This window comes from Schistocerca nitens, chromosome 6 (assembly GCF_023898315.1).
Source record: "Schistocerca nitens isolate TAMUIC-IGC-003100 chromosome 6, iqSchNite1.1, whole genome shotgun sequence".
In the NCBI taxonomy this organism is placed as follows: Eukaryota; Metazoa; Arthropoda; class Insecta; order Orthoptera; family Acrididae; genus Schistocerca; species Schistocerca nitens.
In genome coordinates, this window is record NC_064619.1 from 501,397,931 (window position 1) to 501,420,069 (window position 22,139).

At 44.1% G+C, this 22,139-nt stretch overlaps 1 protein-coding gene across 1 annotated transcript in view; it reads left to right on the top strand.

Annotated features, from left to right (window-relative positions):
* Positions 1-22,139, top strand: part of LOC126262910 (mucin-5AC) — a 321,105-nt gene that overhangs the window by 207,986 nt on the left and 90,980 nt on the right. The window contains exons 5-6 of the mRNA XM_049959817.1: positions 16,315-16,516; positions 21,488-21,706. Coding sequence (XP_049815774.1) covers positions 16,315-16,516; positions 21,488-21,706 — 421 coding nt within the window. The remainder of the gene's footprint in view (positions 1-16,314; positions 16,517-21,487; positions 21,707-22,139) is intronic.

Below are 22,139 nucleotides of genomic sequence, written 5' to 3' on the forward strand. Positions count from 1 at the left end.
CAGACATTTTATAGCTATAAGACCATAAAAACTTAAAATTATTTTAAATAGTTGTTTTCATGCTGATATCAAAAGTACCGTTTTCTTACTACAAAATAATTAAACTGGGGTAACTTAACTTAATACTTGGCAAGTCATTCACCTCCAGGGCTGAGTGGTCAACATGTCAATTTCCAATTCATAGTATCTCCATACTGCCAGGGAGCCATTGACTTGTCTTTGTGGTGTAATTATATCCATGATGAGCTACCTGAGTGAGGTATAGCTCCTCCAGGGTTTACCATACTGACAAACGACTAGAAGAGTGTAGAGCTTGCTCGATGCTCTCGATTTTAGTTTTTTTTTCTTTTTTATCCATCAGTCTTCTGACTGGTTTGATGCGGCCCGCAACGAATTCCTATACTATGCCAAGCTCTTCATCTCAGAGTAGCACTTGCAACCAACGTCCACAGTTATTTGCTGCATGCATTCCAGTCTCTGTCTTTCTCTACTGTTTTCACCCTCCACAGCTCCCTCTAGTACCACGGAAGTTACTCCACGATATCTTAGCAGATAACCTATCAGCCTGTCCCTTCTTCTGTCAGTGTTTTCCACGTATTCCTTTCCTCGCCGATTCTGTGCAGAACCTCCTCGTTCCTTACTTCGTCAGTCCGCCAAATTTTCAACATTCGTCTGCAACACCGCATCTTAGATGTTCCAAGTCGCTCCTTTTCCGGTTTTCACACAGTCCATGTTTTACTACCATACAAAGCTGAGCTCCAAACGCACATTCTCACTAATTTTTTCCTCAAATTAAGGCCTATTTTTGATACGAGTTGACTTCTCTTGGCCAGAAACGCCATTTTTGCTAGTGCTACTCTGCTTTCTATGTCCACCTTGCTCCGTCTAGCATGGGTTATTTTACTGCTTAGGAAGCAGAATTCCTTAACTTCATCTACACTCCTGGAAATGGAAAAAAGAACACATTGACACCGGTGTGTCAGACCCACCATACTTGCTCCGGACACTGCGAGAGGGCTGTACAAGCAATGATCACACGCACGGCACAGCGGACACACCAGGAACCGCGGTGTTGGCCGTCGAATGGCGCTAGCTGCGCAGCATTTGTGCACCGCCGCCGTCAGTGTCAGCCAGTTTGCCGTGGCATACGGAGCTCCATCGCAGTCTTTAACACTGGTAGCATGCCGCGACAGCGTGGACGTGAACCGTATGTGCAGTTGACGGACTTTGAGCGAGGGCGTATAGTGGGCATGCTGGAGGCCGGCTGGACGTACCGCCGAATTGCTCAACACGTGGGGCGTGAGGTCTCCACAGTACATCGATGTTGTCGCCAGTGGTCGGCGGAAGGTGCACGTGCCCGTCGACCTGGGACCGGACCGCAGCGACGCACGGATGCACGCCAAGACCGTAGGATCCTACGCAGTGCCGTAGGGGACTGCACCGCCACTTCCCAGCAAATTAGGGACACTGTTGCTCCTGGGGTATCGGCGAGGACCATTCGCAACCGTCTCCATGAAGCTGGGCTACGGTCCCGCACACCGTTAGGCCGTCTTCCGCTCACGCCCCAACATCGTACAGCCCGCCTCCAGTGGTGTCGCGACAGGCGTGAATGGAGGGACGAATGGAGACGTGTCGTCTTCAGCGATGAGAGTCGCTTCTGCCTTGGTGCCAATGATGGTCGTATGCGTGTTTGGCGCCGTGCAGGTGAGCGCCACAATCAGGACTGCATACGACCGAGGCACACAGGGCCAACACCCGGCATCATGGTGTGGGGAGCGATCTCCTACACTGGCCGTACACCACTGGTGATCGTCGAGGGGACACTGAATAGTGCACGGTACATCCAAACCGTCATCGAACCCATCGTTCTACCATTCCTAGACCGGCAAGGGAACTTGCTGTTCCAACAGGACAATGCACGTCCGCATGTATCCCGTGCCACCCAACGTGCTCTAGAAGGTGTAAGTCAACTACCCTGGCCAGCAAGATCTCCGGATCTGTCCCCCATTGAGCATGTTTAGGACTGGATGAAGCGTCGTCTCACGCGGTCTGCACGTCCAGCACGAACGCTGGTCCAACTGAGGCGCCAGGTGGAAATGGCATGGCAAGCCGTTCCACAGGACTACATCCAGCATCTCTACGATCGTCTCCATGGGAGAATAGCAGCCTGCATTGCTGCGAAAGGTGGATATACACTGTACTAGTGCCGACATTGTGCATGCTCTATTGCCTGTGTCTATGTGCCTGTGGTTCTGTCAGTGTGATCATGTGATGTACCTGACCCCAGGAATGTGTCAATAAAGTTTCCCCTTCCTGGGACAATGAATTCACGGTGTTCTTACTTCAATTTCCAGGAGTGTATTTCGTGATCACCAATCCTGACGTTATGTTTCTGTCTGTTCTCATTTCTGCTATTTCTAATTACTTTCGTCTTTCTTCGGTTTACTCTCCATATTCCATTCAGCAGATCCTGTAGTTTTTCTTTACTTTCACTGAGAACAGCAATGTCATCAGCGAGTCGTATCATTGATATCCCTTCACTTCAATTTTAATTCCGCTCCCGAAGATTTCTTATAATCGTCATTGTTTCTTCAGTGTATAGATTGAACAGTAGGTGCGAGAGACTACATTCCTCTCTTACATCCTTTTTAATCCGAGCTCTTATTCGATCTTAAGTCTTCTACAGCTCTTTTAAATTCTGATTCCTAGATACCCTATCTCTTCTATATCGATTCGTGTTCCCTCTTGACTCTTGTACATATTGTATATTACCTGTATTTTCCCATAATTTACCCATATTTTTCTTAGAATTTCAAACATCTTTCACCATTTGACATTGTCGAACGTTTTTCCAGGTCGACAGAAACTATGAACATGTCTTAATTCTCCTGTAGTCTTGTTTCCATCATCAAACGTAACGTCAGAACTGCCTGTCTCGTGCCTTTACGCCTCCCAAAGCCAAACTGATCATCATCTAACATATCCACAATTTTCTTTTCCATTCTTCAGTATATTATTCTTGTCAGCAGCTTGGATAAATGAGCTGTTAAGCTGATCGAGCGATAATTCTCGCTCTTGTCGACTCTCACAGTCTTGTGAATTGTTTTTTCGAAAGTTAGATGGTATATAGGCATACTCATACATTCTACTCACCAAAGTGAATAGTCGTTCTGTTGCCACTGTCCCCAATGATTTTAAAAATTCTGATAGAATGTTATCTACCTATCTACCCCTTCTGCCTTACTCGCTCTTAAGTTCTCGAAAGCTCTTTTAAATAACGATTCTAATATTAGATCCGCTTTCTTCTATATCGACTCCTGTTACTTCTTCTATCGCGTCATCAGACAAATTTCCTTCTCGTAGAAGACTTCACTGTACTCTTTCCACCTATCCGCTCTCTCCTCTGCATTTGACAGTCGAACTCCCATTGCAGTCTTAACGTTGCCACACTTCCTGTTAATTTCACCGAAGGTAATTTTTGATTTTTCCATGTGCTGAGTCAGTCGTTTCGACAGTCATTTCTTCTTTGATTTCTTCACGTGTTCCATGCAGCCGTTTCGCCTTAGCTTTCCTGCAATTCCTATTTAATTGATTCCTAAGTGACTTGTGTGTTTGTATTTTTGAATTTCTCTGAACATTTTTGTACTTCCTTCATTCATCTTCTGTTAGTCATTGTTTCTTCGGAGTTACCTTCTTTCCAACTTCTGTGATTGCCTTGTTTAGAGATGTCCCTTTCTCTTCAACTGAACTGCCTACTGAGCTATTCCTTATCGCAGTATCTATAGCCTCCTAGTACTTCAAGCGTATCTTTTCATTCCTTAGTACTTCCGTATCCCACTTCTTTGGGGATTTATTCTTCCTGCTAGTTTCTTAAACTTCAGCCCTCTCTTCATCACTACTTCATTGTGATCTGAGTCTATATCTGCTCCTGGGTATGCCTTACAATCCAGTATCTGATTTCGGAATCTCTGCCTGTCCATGATGTAAACTAATTGAAATCTTTCCGTATCTCCCGGCCTTTTCCAAGTACATCTACTCCTCTTGTGATTCTTGAAAGAGTATTCGCTATTACCAGCTGAAATTTATTGAAGAACTCTGTCTTTCTCCTCTCTCATTCCTAGTACCAAGCCATATCTCCCGTAACCGTTGCTTCTACACATTCCCTTATAACCGTATTCTCCCATTACTACTAGATTTTCGTCTCCCTTTATGTGCTGAATTACATGTTCAGTATCTTCGTATGCTTTTTCTATTTCTTCATCTTTAGCTTGTGACGTCGGCATGTATACCTGAACTATCGTCGTCGGTGTTGGTTTGCTGTCAACTCCGATGAGAACAGCCCTATCACTGAACTGCTGACAGCAAATCACTCTCAGCCCTGCTTTCCTAATCATAACGAATCATACTTCCACTGCAGTATTTTCTGCTGCTATGAATATTACCCTATGCTCCGCCCAGAAATCCTTGTCTTCTACCCATTTCAGTTCACGACCCCTACTATGTTTAGACTGAGGCTTAGCATTTCCCTTTTCAGATTTTCTAGTTTCCCTACCACGTTCAAACTTCTGATATTCCACACCCCGAGTCATAGAACGTTTTCCTTTTGTTGGTTATTCGATCTTTTCTCATGGTCACCTACCCCTTGGCAGTCCCCTCCCAGTGATCCGAATGGGGGATTAGTCCGGAATCTTGCCAATGGAGAGGTCATCATGACACTTTTTCAATTAAAGGCCACATGTCCTGTGGAAACACATTATGTTTCTTTAATGGAGTGGTTTCCATTGCGTCCTCGTGCCGTTGGTCATTGCTGATTCTTCCACATTTAGGGGCAGTTTCTCATCCCAAGGACAAGAGAGCGCCCTGAACCTCTGTCCGCTCCCTCTTTGACAAGGCCTTTAGCTGAATGAGGGGTGACTTCTTACGCTGGAATTCTTGGGCTGCTATTGCTGACGATTTTTATTCAAAATTTAAGCGGTGGCATGGTTCGAACCAGGCACCGAGGACGTTATGATTATGCTACCCCTAAACCACGGGAGCGTTTTCGTTCTCAGTACGCTGTACAAATAAAGCTATTGACAGGTGATGACACTCCTTCTCATAAATTGAAAAAAATTACTTACTTTTACACATTTTGTTTTAGGTTCAATCTTCTCAGGACAGGATGAAAGTAAACTGGTGTCCCCAACATCAAATTCCTGCCAAATAATTGCTTTTTCATGGTGATTAGGCAGGACACCAAATGGCGTTGTACACTATTTACAAATTATCGGCACACAGGTGCTTATATTTATTTAAAACTGCAGATTTCCTTGTATATTAATAAGTTACGTAATGCAGCTACACCGATGCGATGTTACATGTATAGAATTATGTATTAGATACCAATTTACGGTTTTATCATGTAGTAAAAATAACGCAACAGTTCTATGTAATATCTGTTTATAGGAATCGGATAAGTAGTTTTTCTTGATATCTCGGCTTCTTCATTCTGAATTACTTAATGCCAAAAGACAGTAAGTCTGTAGTGTTTATACTCCAGTCGCTACCATAGGTTGGCACTTAAGCAGTGTTGTAGAAATGTCTGATTACTAAGATCATTGTACAAATAGTTCAAATGGCTCTGACCACTATGGGACTTAACTTCTGAGGTCACCAGTCCCCTAGAACTTGGAACTACTTAAACCTAAGTAACCTAAGGACATCACACACATGCATGCCCGAGGCAGGATTCGAACCTGCGACCGTAGCGGTCGCGCGGTTCCAGACTGTAGCGCCAAGAACCGCTCGGCCATCCCGCCCGGCGATCATTGTACAATTTTATTTGCCAATCACATATAACGTTTAAGTGTTCTCTGCTTCTGTACGTCATTTTTGCCTTCAGAGACGCTTGATACCACGAAAAAAGCATGAAATATGTCCCGTTTGTTTTGTGTCTGTCCTGCATGAAAGAGGTGGACCCGGGTTCCCGGGTTCGATTCCCGGCGGGGTCAGGGATTTTCTCTGCCTCGTGATGACTGGGTGTTGTGTGATGTCCTTAGGTTAGTTAGGTTTAAGTAGTTCTAAGTTCTAGGAGACTGATGACCATAGATGTTAAGTCCCATAGTGCTCGGAGCCGTTTGAACCAAAGAGTTGGAGGTAAGTGCCTCCACACCGCTCCTCTCTTCAAGGCAGAATGACTGAGAAGCGTTGCTGCTTTCGTTCCCCTTCTGCCTCTGCGCTTCTCTATAATCGTCTTTGACAAAGCGTGACCACTGTATCTATTTCTCTCCGAAATCCAAAGATGGTAACTCTGACCCCACCGTACAGATTGGTTACAAGAAACCGGTATTGCAGACAGTTGGTTGTTTTAACCAACTCTGAACGTCATCTGTCTGTTCGTCGAGTGAAGTTACTACTAAGTCGTTGAAAAATGCAAAATAAGGATAACGCTCTGACACCGTTCATCTGGTGCCAAAACATTGATACTGGCAGCTAACAACGCAAAATACTACGCAGAAAAAAGTCAGTTGTTATTGTTACAGTGCATCTTTTTACAAATGACTAAATAGTTATGATCACCGACAGCATTCCTGTAGTGGCCTAAGATTCCAACCAATGGTAGGTGTGCAGTAGCATGGCTGAAACCGAGTCTCCCTCAGCACGCTGCGAGCAATTAGCAGTCCCCCTTGCTGCTATTAACTCACTAACTACCCCAGAATTGGAGTGCGCGCTCCGGAGAGAAGTTAAGAGCCCAATATCCTGCTCTTGTACTGCTGCCGTGGCCCACATGCGGCCCAGCCGGTGCGCAACTCAAAGCACAATGGGGCATATGATCCTCCTTTTTTAATAAGGACTGTAGACTCAACAGCAGTTCAATATTTTGAGAATATCATGTCATTTACAAAAAGTGACGTCGTATCTCTGCCCAACCTCATCTCTTATTGTTTCAACCATTTGGGCTTTTCGACATTCTTGACGTACTGCGCAACTTTTAAAACTACTGAAGCATTTTCGCACGACGACATTTTTTTGGCTTTCAAAGTGAGTGTGAGTGTGAAACAGTGCCTTTAGCCTTTGACTGTAGTTCTGGGTGTATTTTTTAAAAACTTTATTATACAGGGTGAAAAGTATTTAAACCGACAAACTCTGGGAGGTTGTAGGGGACATCAAAACAAATATTTTTCCCTAATGTCATTTTTTCCTATGAGGATTATTTAAACCGGTGGAGGCAGGAATCGCGCTCTTCAGTTGTAGGCAACTGCTGTCCACCAGTGTAGTAGTGCATTGTCTCTGTTTACTAATAAGGCGATACACCTGGAGTGAGTACACTGATATGGTTGGCGCGTACTACGTAGCGCACCACAACTGACGAGCTGCACAGCGGGTTTATCAAAAACAATATCCTAATCACCATATCCCGCATAATACGACCTTTGCTGCTGTGTACCAACGTATTCGTGAGACCGGGTCATTTAGCAGATTACCTGGACAGCGACGCCGTCGCACGGTAAGAACGCTGCAGCTTGAGGAAGCAGTCTTGCAGCATGTGGAGCAGGATCCTTCAATCAGCACTCGTGCAATTGCACGTAACATGGGGTCGAATCGGACGAATGTAATAACAGTCCTTCGAGAGCAATTGTTACTCCATTTCACTTACAGCGTATCCACAACCTAGAACCAGTTGATTATCCACTCAGAGCACAGTTTTCGCAGTGGTACCTGGAGCAGTGTGAAATGCATCCAACATTTCCATCGTCTGTGTTTTTTACCGATGAAGCAACATTCGGGTGTGATGGAGTCTTCAACATGCACAATTCGCATGTTTGGAGTGAGGATAGCCCTCATGCCACAGTTACTACCGCTCATCAAGTGCGGTTCTTCGTTAATGTGTGGGTTGGTGTTGTTGGGGACTGTTTAACTGGGCCGTATCTGCTACCTAGACCATTAAATGGCAGGCACTATCACAATTTTTTCTCGTCTCCCTACAAGACAACGCATGTGGTTCCAACATGACGGGGCGCCGGCACATTTCAGTCGTCGTGTGCGTCGATTCCTGGACCGACGGTTCCCAGAAACGTGGATTGGCAGAGGTGGTCCTGTACCATGGCCTGCTCGATCCCCAGATACGTCCCCTCTGGACTGTTTTGTATGGGGAGAGATGCGCAACCTTGTTTACTCAACTCCTGTTGCATCAGAAGAGGATCTGGTTTCCCGGATAGTAGCAGCAGCAGGAACAATTCAGGATACTCTTGGGGTTTTTGCCCGTGTTAGACAGAACATGATCCAACGGTGTAACCTTTGTTTACATGTCAATGGAGGCATTTTTGAAAATCTACTGTAATTGAAATTACGTTGAGTTAATGTGTTGTCTCTTGGTCATAAAAAATGGAAAAGTGTTTGTTGGTTTAGTTAATTTGCCGCCAGAGAAAGTTTCCTCTACCGGTTTAAATACTCCTCATAGGAAAAAATGACACTAGGGAAAAATATTTGTTTTGATGTCGGCTACAACCTCCCAGAGTTTGTCGGTTTAAATACTTTTCACCCTGTATACTGAAACGCCAAAGAAACAGCTATAGGCATGCGTATTCAAATGCAGAAATGTGTAAACAGGCAAAATACGGCGCTGCGGTCACCAACGCCTATATAAGACAACAAGTTTCTGTCACAGTTGTTAGATCGGTTACTCCTGCTACAATGGCAGATATCAAGATTTAAGTAAGTTTGAACGTGGTGGTACAGTCGGCGAACGAGCGATGGGACACAGCAGCTCCGAGGTAGCGATGAAGTGGGGATCTTCCCATACGACCATTTCACGAGTTTACCGAGAATATCAGGAATCCGGTAAAACATCAAATCTCCAACATCGCTGCAGCCGGAAAAAGAATAGGACCAATGACGACTGAAGAGAATCTTTCAACGCGACTGAAGTGCAACCCTTCCGAAAATTGCTGCAGATTTCAATGGTGGGCTATCAACAAGTCAGGATGCGAATCATTCAACGAAATATCATCGATATGGGCTTTCGGAGCCGAAGATCCAATCGTGTACCATTGATGACTGCTCAACACAAAGATTTATGCCTCGTCTGGGCCCTTCAACACCGACATTGGACTGTTGACAACTGGAAACTTGTTTCCTGGTCGGACTAGTCTCGTTTCAAATTGTATCGAGCGAACGGACGTGTACGGGTATGGAATCATGTCTCCATGGACCCTGCATGTCAACAGGGGACTGTTCAAGCTGGTGAATGCTCTGTAATGGTGTGGGGCATGTGCAGTTGGAGTGATATGGGTTCCCTGATACCTCTAGCTACGACTCTGACAGATGAGACGTACGTAAGCCTCCTGTCTGATGACCTGCATCCACTCATGTCCGTTGTGCATTCCGACGTACTTGGGCAATTCTAGAAGGGCAGTGCGACACCCCACACTTCCAGAATTACTACAGAGTCGCTCCAGTAACACTCTTCTGAACTTAAACACTTCGGCTTGTCACAAAACTCCCCAGAAATGAACATTGTTTGTCTCTGGGTAGATGGAAATTTTAAACTTCATATTTGTTTTAGGTTAAATATTGGCGATATTGCAAACAACTGTGTTTCTGCACTTATCAAAAGTCTCGTTTTATTTCGGGGAAGGGTTGTTTCTTTTGAAATAAAAGAAATTTTGGCGTCAGGAGGGAGTGAGGGTGGGGGAAGAGAGCGTAAGAAAGAGCACCAAAGATAGGAGCAACAGGGTGGTGATAGCGTGCCGCACAATGTTGTCAGAATACACAGTCCTGGCCTTGTTCAAGTGTAAGGAGCAAATTTAAAGCCATGGATCGCACATGCCTTGGTACCAATGAAATTTGGCTTTTGTCGTGTTAGTAAATGTTTCACAATCAAGTAAGTCAAGCTCCAGTTTGACGTGCAGTGGCGTTTTGCAAATTATATCATTTTAAACGTAGTAGCAAAATGATTGAAGACAAGAGAGAAATACTTCCTATGACAACTAACTAGCAGGAGACAAAGCAAAAGCTCGGGTTGAGAGAAGAGAAAGGAAATGGGAAGTGCTTCTTTCATAAAAATCACACGAGTATTTGCCGTAAGTAGGTTAGAGAAACCTCGGCAAACCTAAATCTGAATGGCCAAATAAGAAATTAAACCCCAGTCCTCCCGAATGCAGGTCCAGAATATTGAGCAATACACCACCTCTATCGGTCAAAGCATACAAGTTCCGCGTGTACTTTTGAAATATACACTGGAAACCATGTTATCGACGTTTTGCCACTTCACGCAAAGTTGATGGGGCAATATAAGGTGGTTGTTCCCATAGTGTCAACAGTTAAGAAATGGGAGACAGCATTCAAACAAGAACGTATTGTCTTAAGGAGAGCCGAAGGTGGTCAAATCCAAAAAATTACTATTTTTTTTGCTACCGAAAATTAATTGGAGCATTCCTCTTTAATGTAAACTTTGAATTATTGTTCTACTCGCCCTAGAAGTGGAGTTATTACCATTTTCCCCCACGCCTGCAGAGGAAATGGGCGGCCGCTGAATGCATCTAACACCCTCTCGTTACTTCCTGGCGAACTGCTTGGGATTTTCTCGGCCTGTTACGCATACAGCGCCTTATGTTACGCATACAGCGAGTGTGCAAGGGTTGGCTACATTGTTTTCTGTGACAAATATTACCCTTATTTCCTTACAGCTTACTCTTATTTTCCTCAGAATTTCGAACATCTTGCTCCATTTAATATTGTCGTACACTTTTGTTCTGGTTACGATGCCACGTTTTAGTAACCGTGTATATAAGAAGAGGAAGAACGTAGGGAAAAGAAAATTAACACTAATACCAAGTTGCGATACTACAATGAATAAGAGCGCGGAACATCGTCTCTTTGCTGTTTACCGTTTCGAATTAGTTCAGTGCTGCGCCTGTTGTTGGTAGTATTATACTTCTTGTGTAAAGCGGGTAATATGCAGAATGTACAAGAATCAGGAGGGAACAATAAAACCAATTTTTCATGACTTAGCACAGCCAGAATTGTTACACAAATGTCTACACGGAAAGACGCAGAATCCTAATGAGAGCGTAAACAATTTGATTTGGAAAGTGATTCCTAAAAGGGTGTTTGTAAGCATAAAAACACTGCACTTTGGCATTTATGATGCAATAGCAACCTACAACCAAGGGAACAGTGTGAAGTGTGAAGTTCTGAAGGCATTAGGATTTACAGCTGGGGTGAACACTGTACGAGCACTAAGAAATATTGACAGAGAAAGGATAACAGGAGCAGAAAGAAGAGAAAGGCATATGAAGTATGATGGAACAACAGGCCAGAAAAGAAGACAGAAGAGGAAGCTTTTGGAGGATGAAGAAGAAGACCCTGATAATCCATCCTATAGTGCAGGAATGTATTGAGAAACTTTGATAGCCATTTCCCGTAAATTATAATTTTTCGAATATAAGGAACATTTTCTCAAAATCCACTCAAGCTAGAGAGATGAAAAAACGGTTCAAATGGCTCTGAGCACTATGGGATCAACAGCTATGGTCATCAGTCCCCTAGAACTTAGAACTACTTAAACCTAACTAACCTAAGGACATCACACAACACCCAGTCATCACGAGGCAGAGAAAATCCCTTACCCCGCCGGGAATCGAACCCGGGATCCCGGGCGTGGGAAGCGACAACTCTACCACACGACCACGAGCTGCGGACAAGAGAGATGAAATTTTTATACAGCACTCCTAGTGGTCAAACTTACATTGTAACACAGCCATTTGGCAATATGTTCAGTAGTTTCATTTCAGTTTAATTATAAAGCAATTATTTGTAAAAAAAATTTGGGTCATTAATAAAAAAAATAATTGGAAGGAAACTAGAAAAGATACTCCAAAATCCCTCTGTCATAACTGCAATACTAAACCACTCTATATGTAAAAAAAAAATTCAAATTTTTCTATTTGGTAGTTTATTCATAAATGTTCCTCAAACTTAGTGATTTTAACATGGGCAGCATAGGCACCTCCGGCTCCCCTTAAAAGAGGTTCTACGTGAAGTGCGTTCCAGAAAGGCAACCACTGACGAAACCGTCGTGAAAGTAGATACCATATTTTATGAAACACCTAAAGCCAACGCACTGCTAGAAGAAAGAATGCGATACGTTCTGCGTGAAGAATTAACTGTGACAAAGCGTCACGACCGAGCGAGGTGGCGCAGTGGTTAACACAGTGGACTCACTTTCGGGAGGACGACGGCTCAAATCCGCTTCCGGCCACACATATTTAGGTTTTCCGTCATTTCCCTAAATCACTTAAGGCGAATGCCGATATGGTTCTTTTTAAAGGGCATGGCCGATCTCCTTCCTCGTCCTTCCCTAGTCCGAGCTTGTGCTCCGTCTCTAATGACCTCGTTGTTGACGGACGCTGAACACTAATCTCCTCCTCCACAAAGCGTGACGCTAGATGACTAGTTTCTGTTGAATATCGATCGGGACAAAATGCGGAAACGAACTTATCAGCACTAGCTGAACAGGTTTGGAAATAATATAAGTTACTTTGTATGTCGATTTGTTAATGCGTACGTGACTTGGGTTCGTCACTTGAGGCCGGAAACAAAATGTAAATAACAGCAATGGATGGAATCCGTGAGGGCCCTACAGTAAAGGTATTATCATCTGTCGGAGAAAAGTATTGCCAGTGTTTTCTGTACGGAAAAAGAGATTTATCGTATTGATTAGGCAGCAAAGGATAAAGAGAGAATAGGTCAATATTACAAAAATCTTCCCATAAATTTTCGGTGGTCATTTGCTCGGAGACCAAGGGAAAACGTTATCATTTATCAGGCAGATGCTTCTGCGTTCAGAAGTGCCTTGGCAATGTGAAAACCGATCAACTGGAACTGAAATTTGCACCAGTTTCCGCTATTTTGGCATCCCCTCTATTCCTCATATTTCCGCATTTAAAGTAATTCATGGCCAATGTGTGGCTATAACATTTGACGCACCACTTCGCGTCGAATACGCTTCACAATTTTGTCTTGATATAACCGTTTGTTTTCTGGAAACTTACACGTGGTTTAACAGCTTAAGTGTCCATGTGAATGATTATACGGTTGACATCAGCTAAGAATGATAACAAATAAAATGCAGCCCACCCACGAAAAAAAAAATGTTCTCAGACAAGAAAATCAGTTCAGCTGTGGGCACAAATACACTGAAAAGCCAAAGAAATTGGTACACATGCTAATATCGTGAAGGGCTCCCGTGAGCACGCATAAGTGCTCTCCACAAATCCGTGGAGATCTCTTCTGAACAGCACGTTGCAACGCATACAAGATATGCTCAATCAGTAATGTTCCTGACTGGGAAGTTTCGTGGCCAGCGGAAGGGTTTAAACTCAGTAGAGTGTTTCTGGCGCCACTCTGCAGCAGTTGTGGACGTGTGGGGTGTCGCATTGTCCTGCTAGAATTGCCCAAGTGCGTCGGCATGCACAATGAACATGAATGGATGCAGGTGTTCAGACAGGGTGCTTACGTACGAGTCACCTGTCAGTGTCGTATCTAGACCTACCAGGGGTCCCATATCACTCCAGCTGCATGCGCCCCACCATAACAGAGTCTCTACCAGCTTGAACGAAATTAGTTCATTATTTTACAAGAAATGATGTTATAAGTTTAAAACAGCTGAAAAATTCATATTGAAAAAGAAAAATAACGGAAGTCCGGCACAATTAAAATGGAGAGCCAATTTTTAACATACTTAGTGAAGTCATAGAGATTTTTAGAGCACTGTATAGTACAAGTTGAGCAATCCGCCATTTTGAACCCACGTTGAAGGTTCTTGTTCAAACTCTACGGAACACTAGCACTTTTTAATATGCTCTTAAGGCCATCAAATGAACATTCCCCCAGGCGCAGATAATATTACAGAGTAATAAATGAATTGGCTTACATTTACTTTAAGAGGCAAGCAAATTAAAGTAGGTGATTAGATGAGTATTTCGAGATTTGATACATTCACTTACGTTCCATGTACGTCATACGTTGCTGTGCTAAATATTTACCAAATATAGTTAAAACGCGTTACCACCATCTTATTTTCTGGTTTGCATATGGTACACCCATTTACGTTTACGGTAAGTAAGAGTTGCATTCGTAAACAACTACGGAATAATGTTAAAATGAAACAGAACAAGCATAAAAATTTCGTGGCAGCACAAGAGGGAACTGCAAAAGTACTCAAAGTATATTACTGAACCCAATTTTATTGACTGTTTCAAAGCTTTTAAAGAAATCTGTCGGCAGTTATTTAAAAAGTAAAAATCGCGGATTGTTCAGCTCAGTATATCCAGTGCTTCAGAGCTTTATGCTGCATGTGAATTTCAATTTTTTTGCATGATTTTTGTAGGAGACAGAAGTTACGAAACGATTAACTATCGCCGCTGGTACCACTGCCGTACTGTATCTGTCTGCCAACTGTCGCAAATTTGGCGCATAAGCATCAGGTGCCAAGTAATTTACGTAACTGAATTTCGCATGTTTCCACGACCAGTATAAAATAGAATGAAATACACTATTGGGCATTAAAATTGCTACACCACGAAGACGACGTGCTACAGACGCGAAGTTTAACCGTCAGGAAGAAGATGCTGTGATATGCAAATTATTAGCTTTTCAGAGCATTCACACAAAGTTAGCGCCGGTGGCGACACCTACAACGTGCTGACATGAGGAAAGTTTCCAACCGATTTCCCATACACAAACAGCAGTTGACCGGCGTTGCCTGGTGAAACGTTGTTGTGATGCCTCGTGTAAGGAGGAGAAACGCGTACCATCACATTTCCGACTTTGATAAAGGTCGGATCGTAGCCTATCGCGATTGCGGTTTATCGTATCGCGACATTGCTGCTCGCGTTGGTCGAGATCCAATGATTGTTAGCAGAATATGGAATCGGTGGGTTCAGGAGGGTAACACGGAACGCCATGCTGGATCCCAACGGCCTCGTATCACTAGCAGTCGAGATGACAGGCATCTTATCAGCATGGCTGTAACGGATAGTGCAGTCACGTCTCGATCCCTGAGTCAACAGATGGGGACGTTCGCAAGACAACAACCATCTGCACGAACAGTTCGACGACGTTTGCAGCAGCATGGACTATCAGCTCGGAGACCATGGCTGCGGTTACCCTTGACGCTGCATCACAGACAGGAGCGCCTGCGATGGTGTACTCAACGACGAACCTGGGTGCACGAATGGTAAAACGTCATTTTTTCGGATGAATACAGGTTCTGTTTACAGCATCATGATGGTCGCATCCGTGTTTATCGACATCGCGGTGAACGCACATTGAAAACGTGTATTTGTCATCACCATACTGGCAGATCACCCGGCGTGATGGTATGGGGTGCCGTTGGTTACACGTCTCGGTCACCTCTTGTTCGCATTGACGACACTTCCAACAGTGGACGTCACATTTCAGATGTGTTACCCTTCATTCGATCCCTGCGAAACCCTACATTTCAGCAGGGTAATGCACGACCGCATGTTGCAGGTCCTGTGCGGGCCTTTCTGGATACAGAAAATGTTAGAGTGCTGCCCTGGCCAGCAAATTCTCCAGATCTCTCTCCAATTGGAAACGTCTGGTCAATGGTTATCGAGCAACTGGCTCGTCACAATACGCCAATCACTACTCTTGATGAACTGTGGTATCGTGTTGAAGCTGCATGGTCCGCTGTGCCTGTACACGCCATCCAAGCTCTGTTTGACTCAATGCTCAGGCGTATCGAGGCCGTTATTACGGCCAGAGGTGGTTGTTCTGGGTACTGGTTTCTCAGGATCTATGCACCCAAATTGCGTGAAAATGTAATCACATGTCAGTTCTAGTACAATATATTTGTCCAATGAATACCCGTTTACCATTTGCATTTCTTCTTGGTGTAGCAATTTTAATGCACAGTAGTGTAAAATTGGGAATTAGTCCGTCATTACCAATTACTAAAACAATTAAACAACCGACGTTTCGACCTTCTTTGCAACGGTTCTCTGCAGGGTGACTAACGGTTAGGTATCTAGACATTTCGACCGTCCTTGCTGCAGTCCTCGTCAGGTCGACTATCTGCTACATACCTAGAGGTTTCGGCCGTCTTTGCAGCGGTCTTCTTCAGGGCAGCTTACCGCTAGATATGTAGACGTCAGTCGTCCCGAAGAGGACTCCTGCAAAGATCGTCGAAACGTCGGTATTGTTAGTTGTTTCGGTGTTTTACTTTGACGCGCCCTACTACCCAAGATTAGTTTATATTACATGATAGAGTTGGTAGCAGTGATGGCATTTGGTGTATCCCGCGCGCAGGTGACGACCATCAACGGGGCGCGCGTGCTGTCTCGGCAGCACGACGTGCCTGTGCCGCAGGGCGTGCTGCACGCGGTGGACCGCGTCATGTTCCCGCTGCCCGTGGGCGACGCCTTGCAGACGCTGCTCGCAGACCGCGAGCGCCGCTTCGAGTCTTTCCTGCGGGCCGTGCGCACCTCTGGGCTCGCTCCCGTCCTCTCAGGTGAGTCGTGCTTGCAATCCAACACCTTCTCTACCAGGAGCGGTGCGATAACCCGCATTCAAATACCTCCGATACCACTGTGTTTCGATATGTTTTTATGTATCGATACAGAGCATTCGATTAATGAACAGTATCGTAAAAAATCTCAAAGTATCGATATCGGAACTGTCGAATGGTTTTGAGGACAATAAACTTTCTCTTTAATTAAATGTAGGCACTACGTTTGAGTATACATAAGTCATATGTCCAGTAGTAAGAAACACGTACCTTTTCCAACCTGTAATCAACATCGTATGTAGTCAAAATACCTTTATACTAGTAACAACATGTACACTATCCAGGCAAAAGTATCCTGACATCTATTAGTGTACAATAATATCGGGTATGTCCACCGTTCGTCTTTATTACGGCTCGAACTCTGCTGGGAACACCTTCAGTGAGGTGTGAGATCTTCGCAAACGTGATTGGCAACCCTTCGGGCACCTCGGACACGCGTGCAGCCTACAGGGCCCCTGCATGCCACAGCGTCAGGAACTCGCCCTGACGCAGGAACGGACGGACACCAGACGTCGGTGCCAGCGCTAGCAGAGGCCGCCACTTCCAAGGGACCTATTCGCGTCTGCCACCCACGTACACCTTTTACGTTCTAACCAACAACCGAACGCTCCAAAACACGGTCTCTTACTGCAGCTATACTATCCACATAACTAGAATAAATAATTCTACAGACAACAATTGTGTTTTGCTTGGCAATGGCTCATACCGTTTGCAGATCCTGTAGATGTTGAATGAATCAAAGAATCAGCTGTACTGCCTGTCACCGTTTCCCTATTAACAGGTAAAAGAATTCTCGCCTGCCAGTCTTCTGTCCACTGGCTGTGGAGACTTCAGACCTGTTCACTTAATGCAAGTAATTCGACAGCCAGATTCAATAACACATAGAATGAAGGGGACGAGGGGGAAACTACAGACCAGCAACAGGCATCAATTTAGACAAATCAAAGTATATTGTTCGTCTTAAAATCGAATAAATGCGAGGTAGTCTTGCTATACAGCTGAAAGGAATTTAGTCCACAATTTCGATTTACTTTGCACTCAGCCGTCTTGGAGTTACGGACACGTATGAAAAGTCAGGAGCAGCGCAAAATACTTACCACGTCAACACTGGTGAAATCGTGGTACCAGCCGCTCGAGGTTCAAACAACGTAACTGCGTAATAAAGGTGCTCGGAGTAGTGATGAGTACTCAGTCACGAAGTATCCTAACTAAAATTGACTGCTTCCTCACAAGGCGACGTCCAAGGTGATGGAAACCAGCTCATGTATAATTAAATGATATCAACTCTCTTACTACGACTAGTGACTAAGAACTGCAACCGAATCGTGCTCGGGGAGAGTCTCTCCATGGTATTATAAACTCGACAGTAGTATCTTTCTTTGGAGTGAGGAAGGTTCCAATAGCCAATTTCACTGGGGTTAGCAATGGAAACGGTTCCTGCTGCTTCCGGCTAGCTAGGCGGCCCGACCTCCTGTCGTTTAAATTTGGTAACCTGTTGTGAAGCCAGGTCAACGAGTTCGGGACAAACCAGTGTCCCTGTGCAATAGCGTGTCTGCAGCCGAATTTGAAAGTAGCGTCCCCGAAATTTAAAGATGTTCATCTCTTTTCGTTTTCTACTTTAACTGTTCGGTGAACATGATAAATGATCAGCCCTTAGGATTCGATGGTCCTCTACTTAGGCAACCCGTTGTTGTTTTGCACTGGCTGATGAAAATATTAATCATTAAATTGGCTGATTATGTTTCTCTAGTTTTCATTAATCAAGCTCGTGATTACTATCTTTGAAATCGTGGTTACGTATCCAGTACGAATCTGCGACTGGAAACATAATTATTATATAATACTACTGTCTTTGTTTGGGACTGGAGTGGGCAGCTACTGAGGTTTCCCCACGGCAGTTATACGTCTCACAAGGAGAGACTCCCAGCGGTTCGATCGACTTTTACAAACAATCTATACGGTGGCGTAGATTAAGATCCCAGGTATCACACACTGCAGCCATTCACTCTAGTCTGCCCTCGTTTCTCAGTAACTGACGAAAAAAATGGGAATTATGTGTGACACAGCGTTAAAAAAAAGTTGTGCTGTACACTGTGTGTGCGTCGTATAACGGCTAGGATAACGTCTTTACATGCGAGAGATTAAGGGCGCCATATTGTCAGCCGCATTAATTTATTTTCATTTTTAAGTCTTTATCGAAATGACTTTGATTATAATTTTTATTCAATTAACTGATTTAAATATAATTTTTTTAATTCCATTAATTTGTCACAAAATGTTCATCAAAATATCAACTTCTTTATTCGCTCCTATCATTCATTCTCTACTTGAAATATAAGTTTTTGTGTTTTTAACTAGTGTTATGTATTAATTTCGATTTAATTTCTTTTGTTTTATCACCCTGTTTTGTCGTCCACGTTATTGCGTTCATTACACCTATTTTTCATTTTGCTTGAATTTCGTTTTACTTAGAAACCCGTCTTTCATTATGTTTTTATCTGTGTTACTTTGTCCATAGTGCAATAGGTATTTAGGTTATGCTTTTAATGTTTGTATAATGACGATTACCGTGCAAACAAGTGTCATGTCTGGTAACAAAAATACCTTGTTCACACCACTGCACAAATATAAATAGATTATTTCGTCGTTTCTTTTTTTAAAACTGATATTCACCAAAATTCCGACTGGAAAAAGGATGATGGAAAGGGAAAAATGAAACAAATGAAAAGATTCGTACGGTGGTTAAAATGATGTGACAAAGGAAAAGTAATAAAAAAATTACATTTAAACCAATTAATTTAACAAAAATAATGATCGAAGTAATTTCGATAAAGATTTAAAGATAAATTTAGCGCACCTGACAAAACTAGAACCCACAACCTCCTTTGTTGTAGCTGTTATCCTCTCCATTTTCTTTTAATCTCATTTTGTTCGTTAGTGTTCGTTCTATGTGTTCGTGGTGGACGTACCATGACGCTTATTCAAGTTCATCTGTGACCCGTTAACTCAGCTTTTTATTACAGAGGGCAGCTAACTCCTCTGACCGAACACGCTGAGCTGCCTTGCCGGCATCTCCATTAGACCAAATAATCAGACTTGTAGACTGTCCTCTTTCTTTTTCATGCTCCTGAGTCTCACACAAAATTCAGAACTTTTTTTTCGTCAGTTACTCGCAAAGGAGGGCCCACCAGGATGAATGGCTGTAGTGCGTGATACTTTGATCTTAACCTACATCACCGTATACAGGGTGGTACATTGATCGTGACCGGGCCAAATATCTCACGAAATAAGCGTCAAACGAAAAAAGTACATAGAACGAAACTTGTCTAGCTTGAAGGGGGAAACCAGATGACGCTATGGTTGGCCCGCTAGATAGCGCTGCCATAGGTGAAACGGATATCAACTGCGTTTTCTTTAAAATAGGAACCCCAATTTTTATTACATATTCGTGCAGTACGTAAGGAAATATGAATGTTTTAGTTGGACCACTTTTTTCGCCATGTGATAGATGGTGCTGTAATAGTCACAAACATATGGCTCACAATTTTAGACGAACACTTGGTAACAGGTAGGTTTTTTTAAATTAAAATACAGAACGTAGGTACGTTTGAACATTTTATTTCGGTTGTTCCAATGTGATACATGTACCTTTGTGAGCTTATCATTTCTGAGAACGCATGCTCTTACAGCGTTATTACCAGTAAATACCACATTAATGCAAAAAATGCTCAAAATGATGTCCGTCAACCTCAATGGCAATATCCTCAGAATTCTCCATGAAGAGGTTGAACTGAGCCACCTACGCAAGGTTTTCAGGAATAACGGCTACAGCGCCCATTAAGTGAAAGAAGAGATTTCTGGGAAATATCAGAATAAGACCACCGACGAAGAGCAGGAAAAGAAAGTTGCGTTGCTGCCATTCTGTGGCTCTGTCTCTGGCAAGATAAGCCGCCTGTTGAAAAGACATAAGATCAAATCAATCTTCAGGCCTCCAACGAAAATCCGGCAATTACTGAGACGCAGTAGGTCGTAGAACACCTGGAGTCTGCGAAATACCTTGTGAGTGTGGCCAGAAGTACATCAGACAAACAGTGCGCACTGTGGAACAACGCAGAAAAGAACATGAGAGGTATTATCGCCTACGCTATCCAGAGAAATCTGCTTTAGCTGAGCAAGCGTTAGAAAACGGTCATCACATAAAATTTGACGATACCTCTGTCGTGACTCGCACTAACGGCTCCTGAGACAGTTTAAGAAAGGAAGTTATTTAAATAAAAATTGCCGCAAACATCCTGAATAGAGACGGTGGCTTGCAGCTCAGCGCTGCTTGGAATCCAGCGATGGCGCGATTGAAGAGGGCACATCGAATGCCGACTCAAAACGTGCCCATTTATGGCAATGTCACGGGCACCAGTGACGTCACAGCCGGCAGCTAGCGTATATAAGGGCGCACCAACAGCCCACTGGCAGTCATACCACTTGACAATGGCCAAGGAGTGCTTGGCCGAAAGCTCATGTAATTTTAAGCAATTGACGCCTTTGGAAACCCAAGATTTCATTCAATGTTATCGCCGCGAGACTCTGCATTCATACATTTTCGTTTGATACTTATTTCGTGAGATATTTGGCCCGGGCACTATCAATGGACAACACCCTGTATATAATTTCAAAAAGTCTTTGTCAGAAAAGTCTCGGGGTTAAACGGTGTTTCTGGGATGAGCCGTTTATATCCTAATCACAATTTAGTGTGGTTGAGCGTTCGAGGTCACATGCTTTGATTCGGGACATGAGCAGACATATCCGTCTTGGCCACTTAAACGGTTAAGGAACCTTCTTTAGTTGGAGTAGAGTGTGTACACGTATGTGGTGGAGTGCGAGTGCCCGTGCTGAAGACGGCGTGCCGGTGTGTCGCAGGCAGCAAGACGCACACGGTGTTCGCGCCGACGGAGCGCGCCTTCGCGCGGCTGTCGGCGGCCAAGCGCGCGCGCCTGCTGTCCGACCCGGAGGCGGCGCGGCTGCTCGTCTCGCGACACGTGGTGCGCGGCGCGCTCTACAGCGCGGGCCTGCGCTACTACCAGCTGCGAGACGCGCTCGCGCCCGAGAGCGCGCTCACGCTCACCGTCAACGCCGCAGGTGAGTAGGCGCGCCGGCGCTCGCTTGCTCTTCGCATCTCGGACTCCTCTCACCGTACAGGAAAAGGCTGCATCTCATGTCACAAGTAACCTGGTAGTTATCGCGTTTATCGTGACTCTGTGAAGTTTTATTTGGTCCAGACGAGTTTCTCTCATATAAATGACAGAGCTGTCTTAAAAACCACCTTAGGCAGTCAGCTTTATTATTGTGGTGTGCGTTCTGTAAGACCTTCGGTACACACGCCATCAGATTATTTGACTTGTCGCTCTAACGAAGTAGGCGAGTGTCAGCAATATGTCTCGTGGTCTTATCGTGGCGTGTTTATCTTCTGCCGTTAGGTCAGACGATACAAATGCCACTTGCACGCTTAGAGTAGCAGATTGACGGTGACCGACTTTAAACAGAACTTGATTAATTTTCACACACATTTATT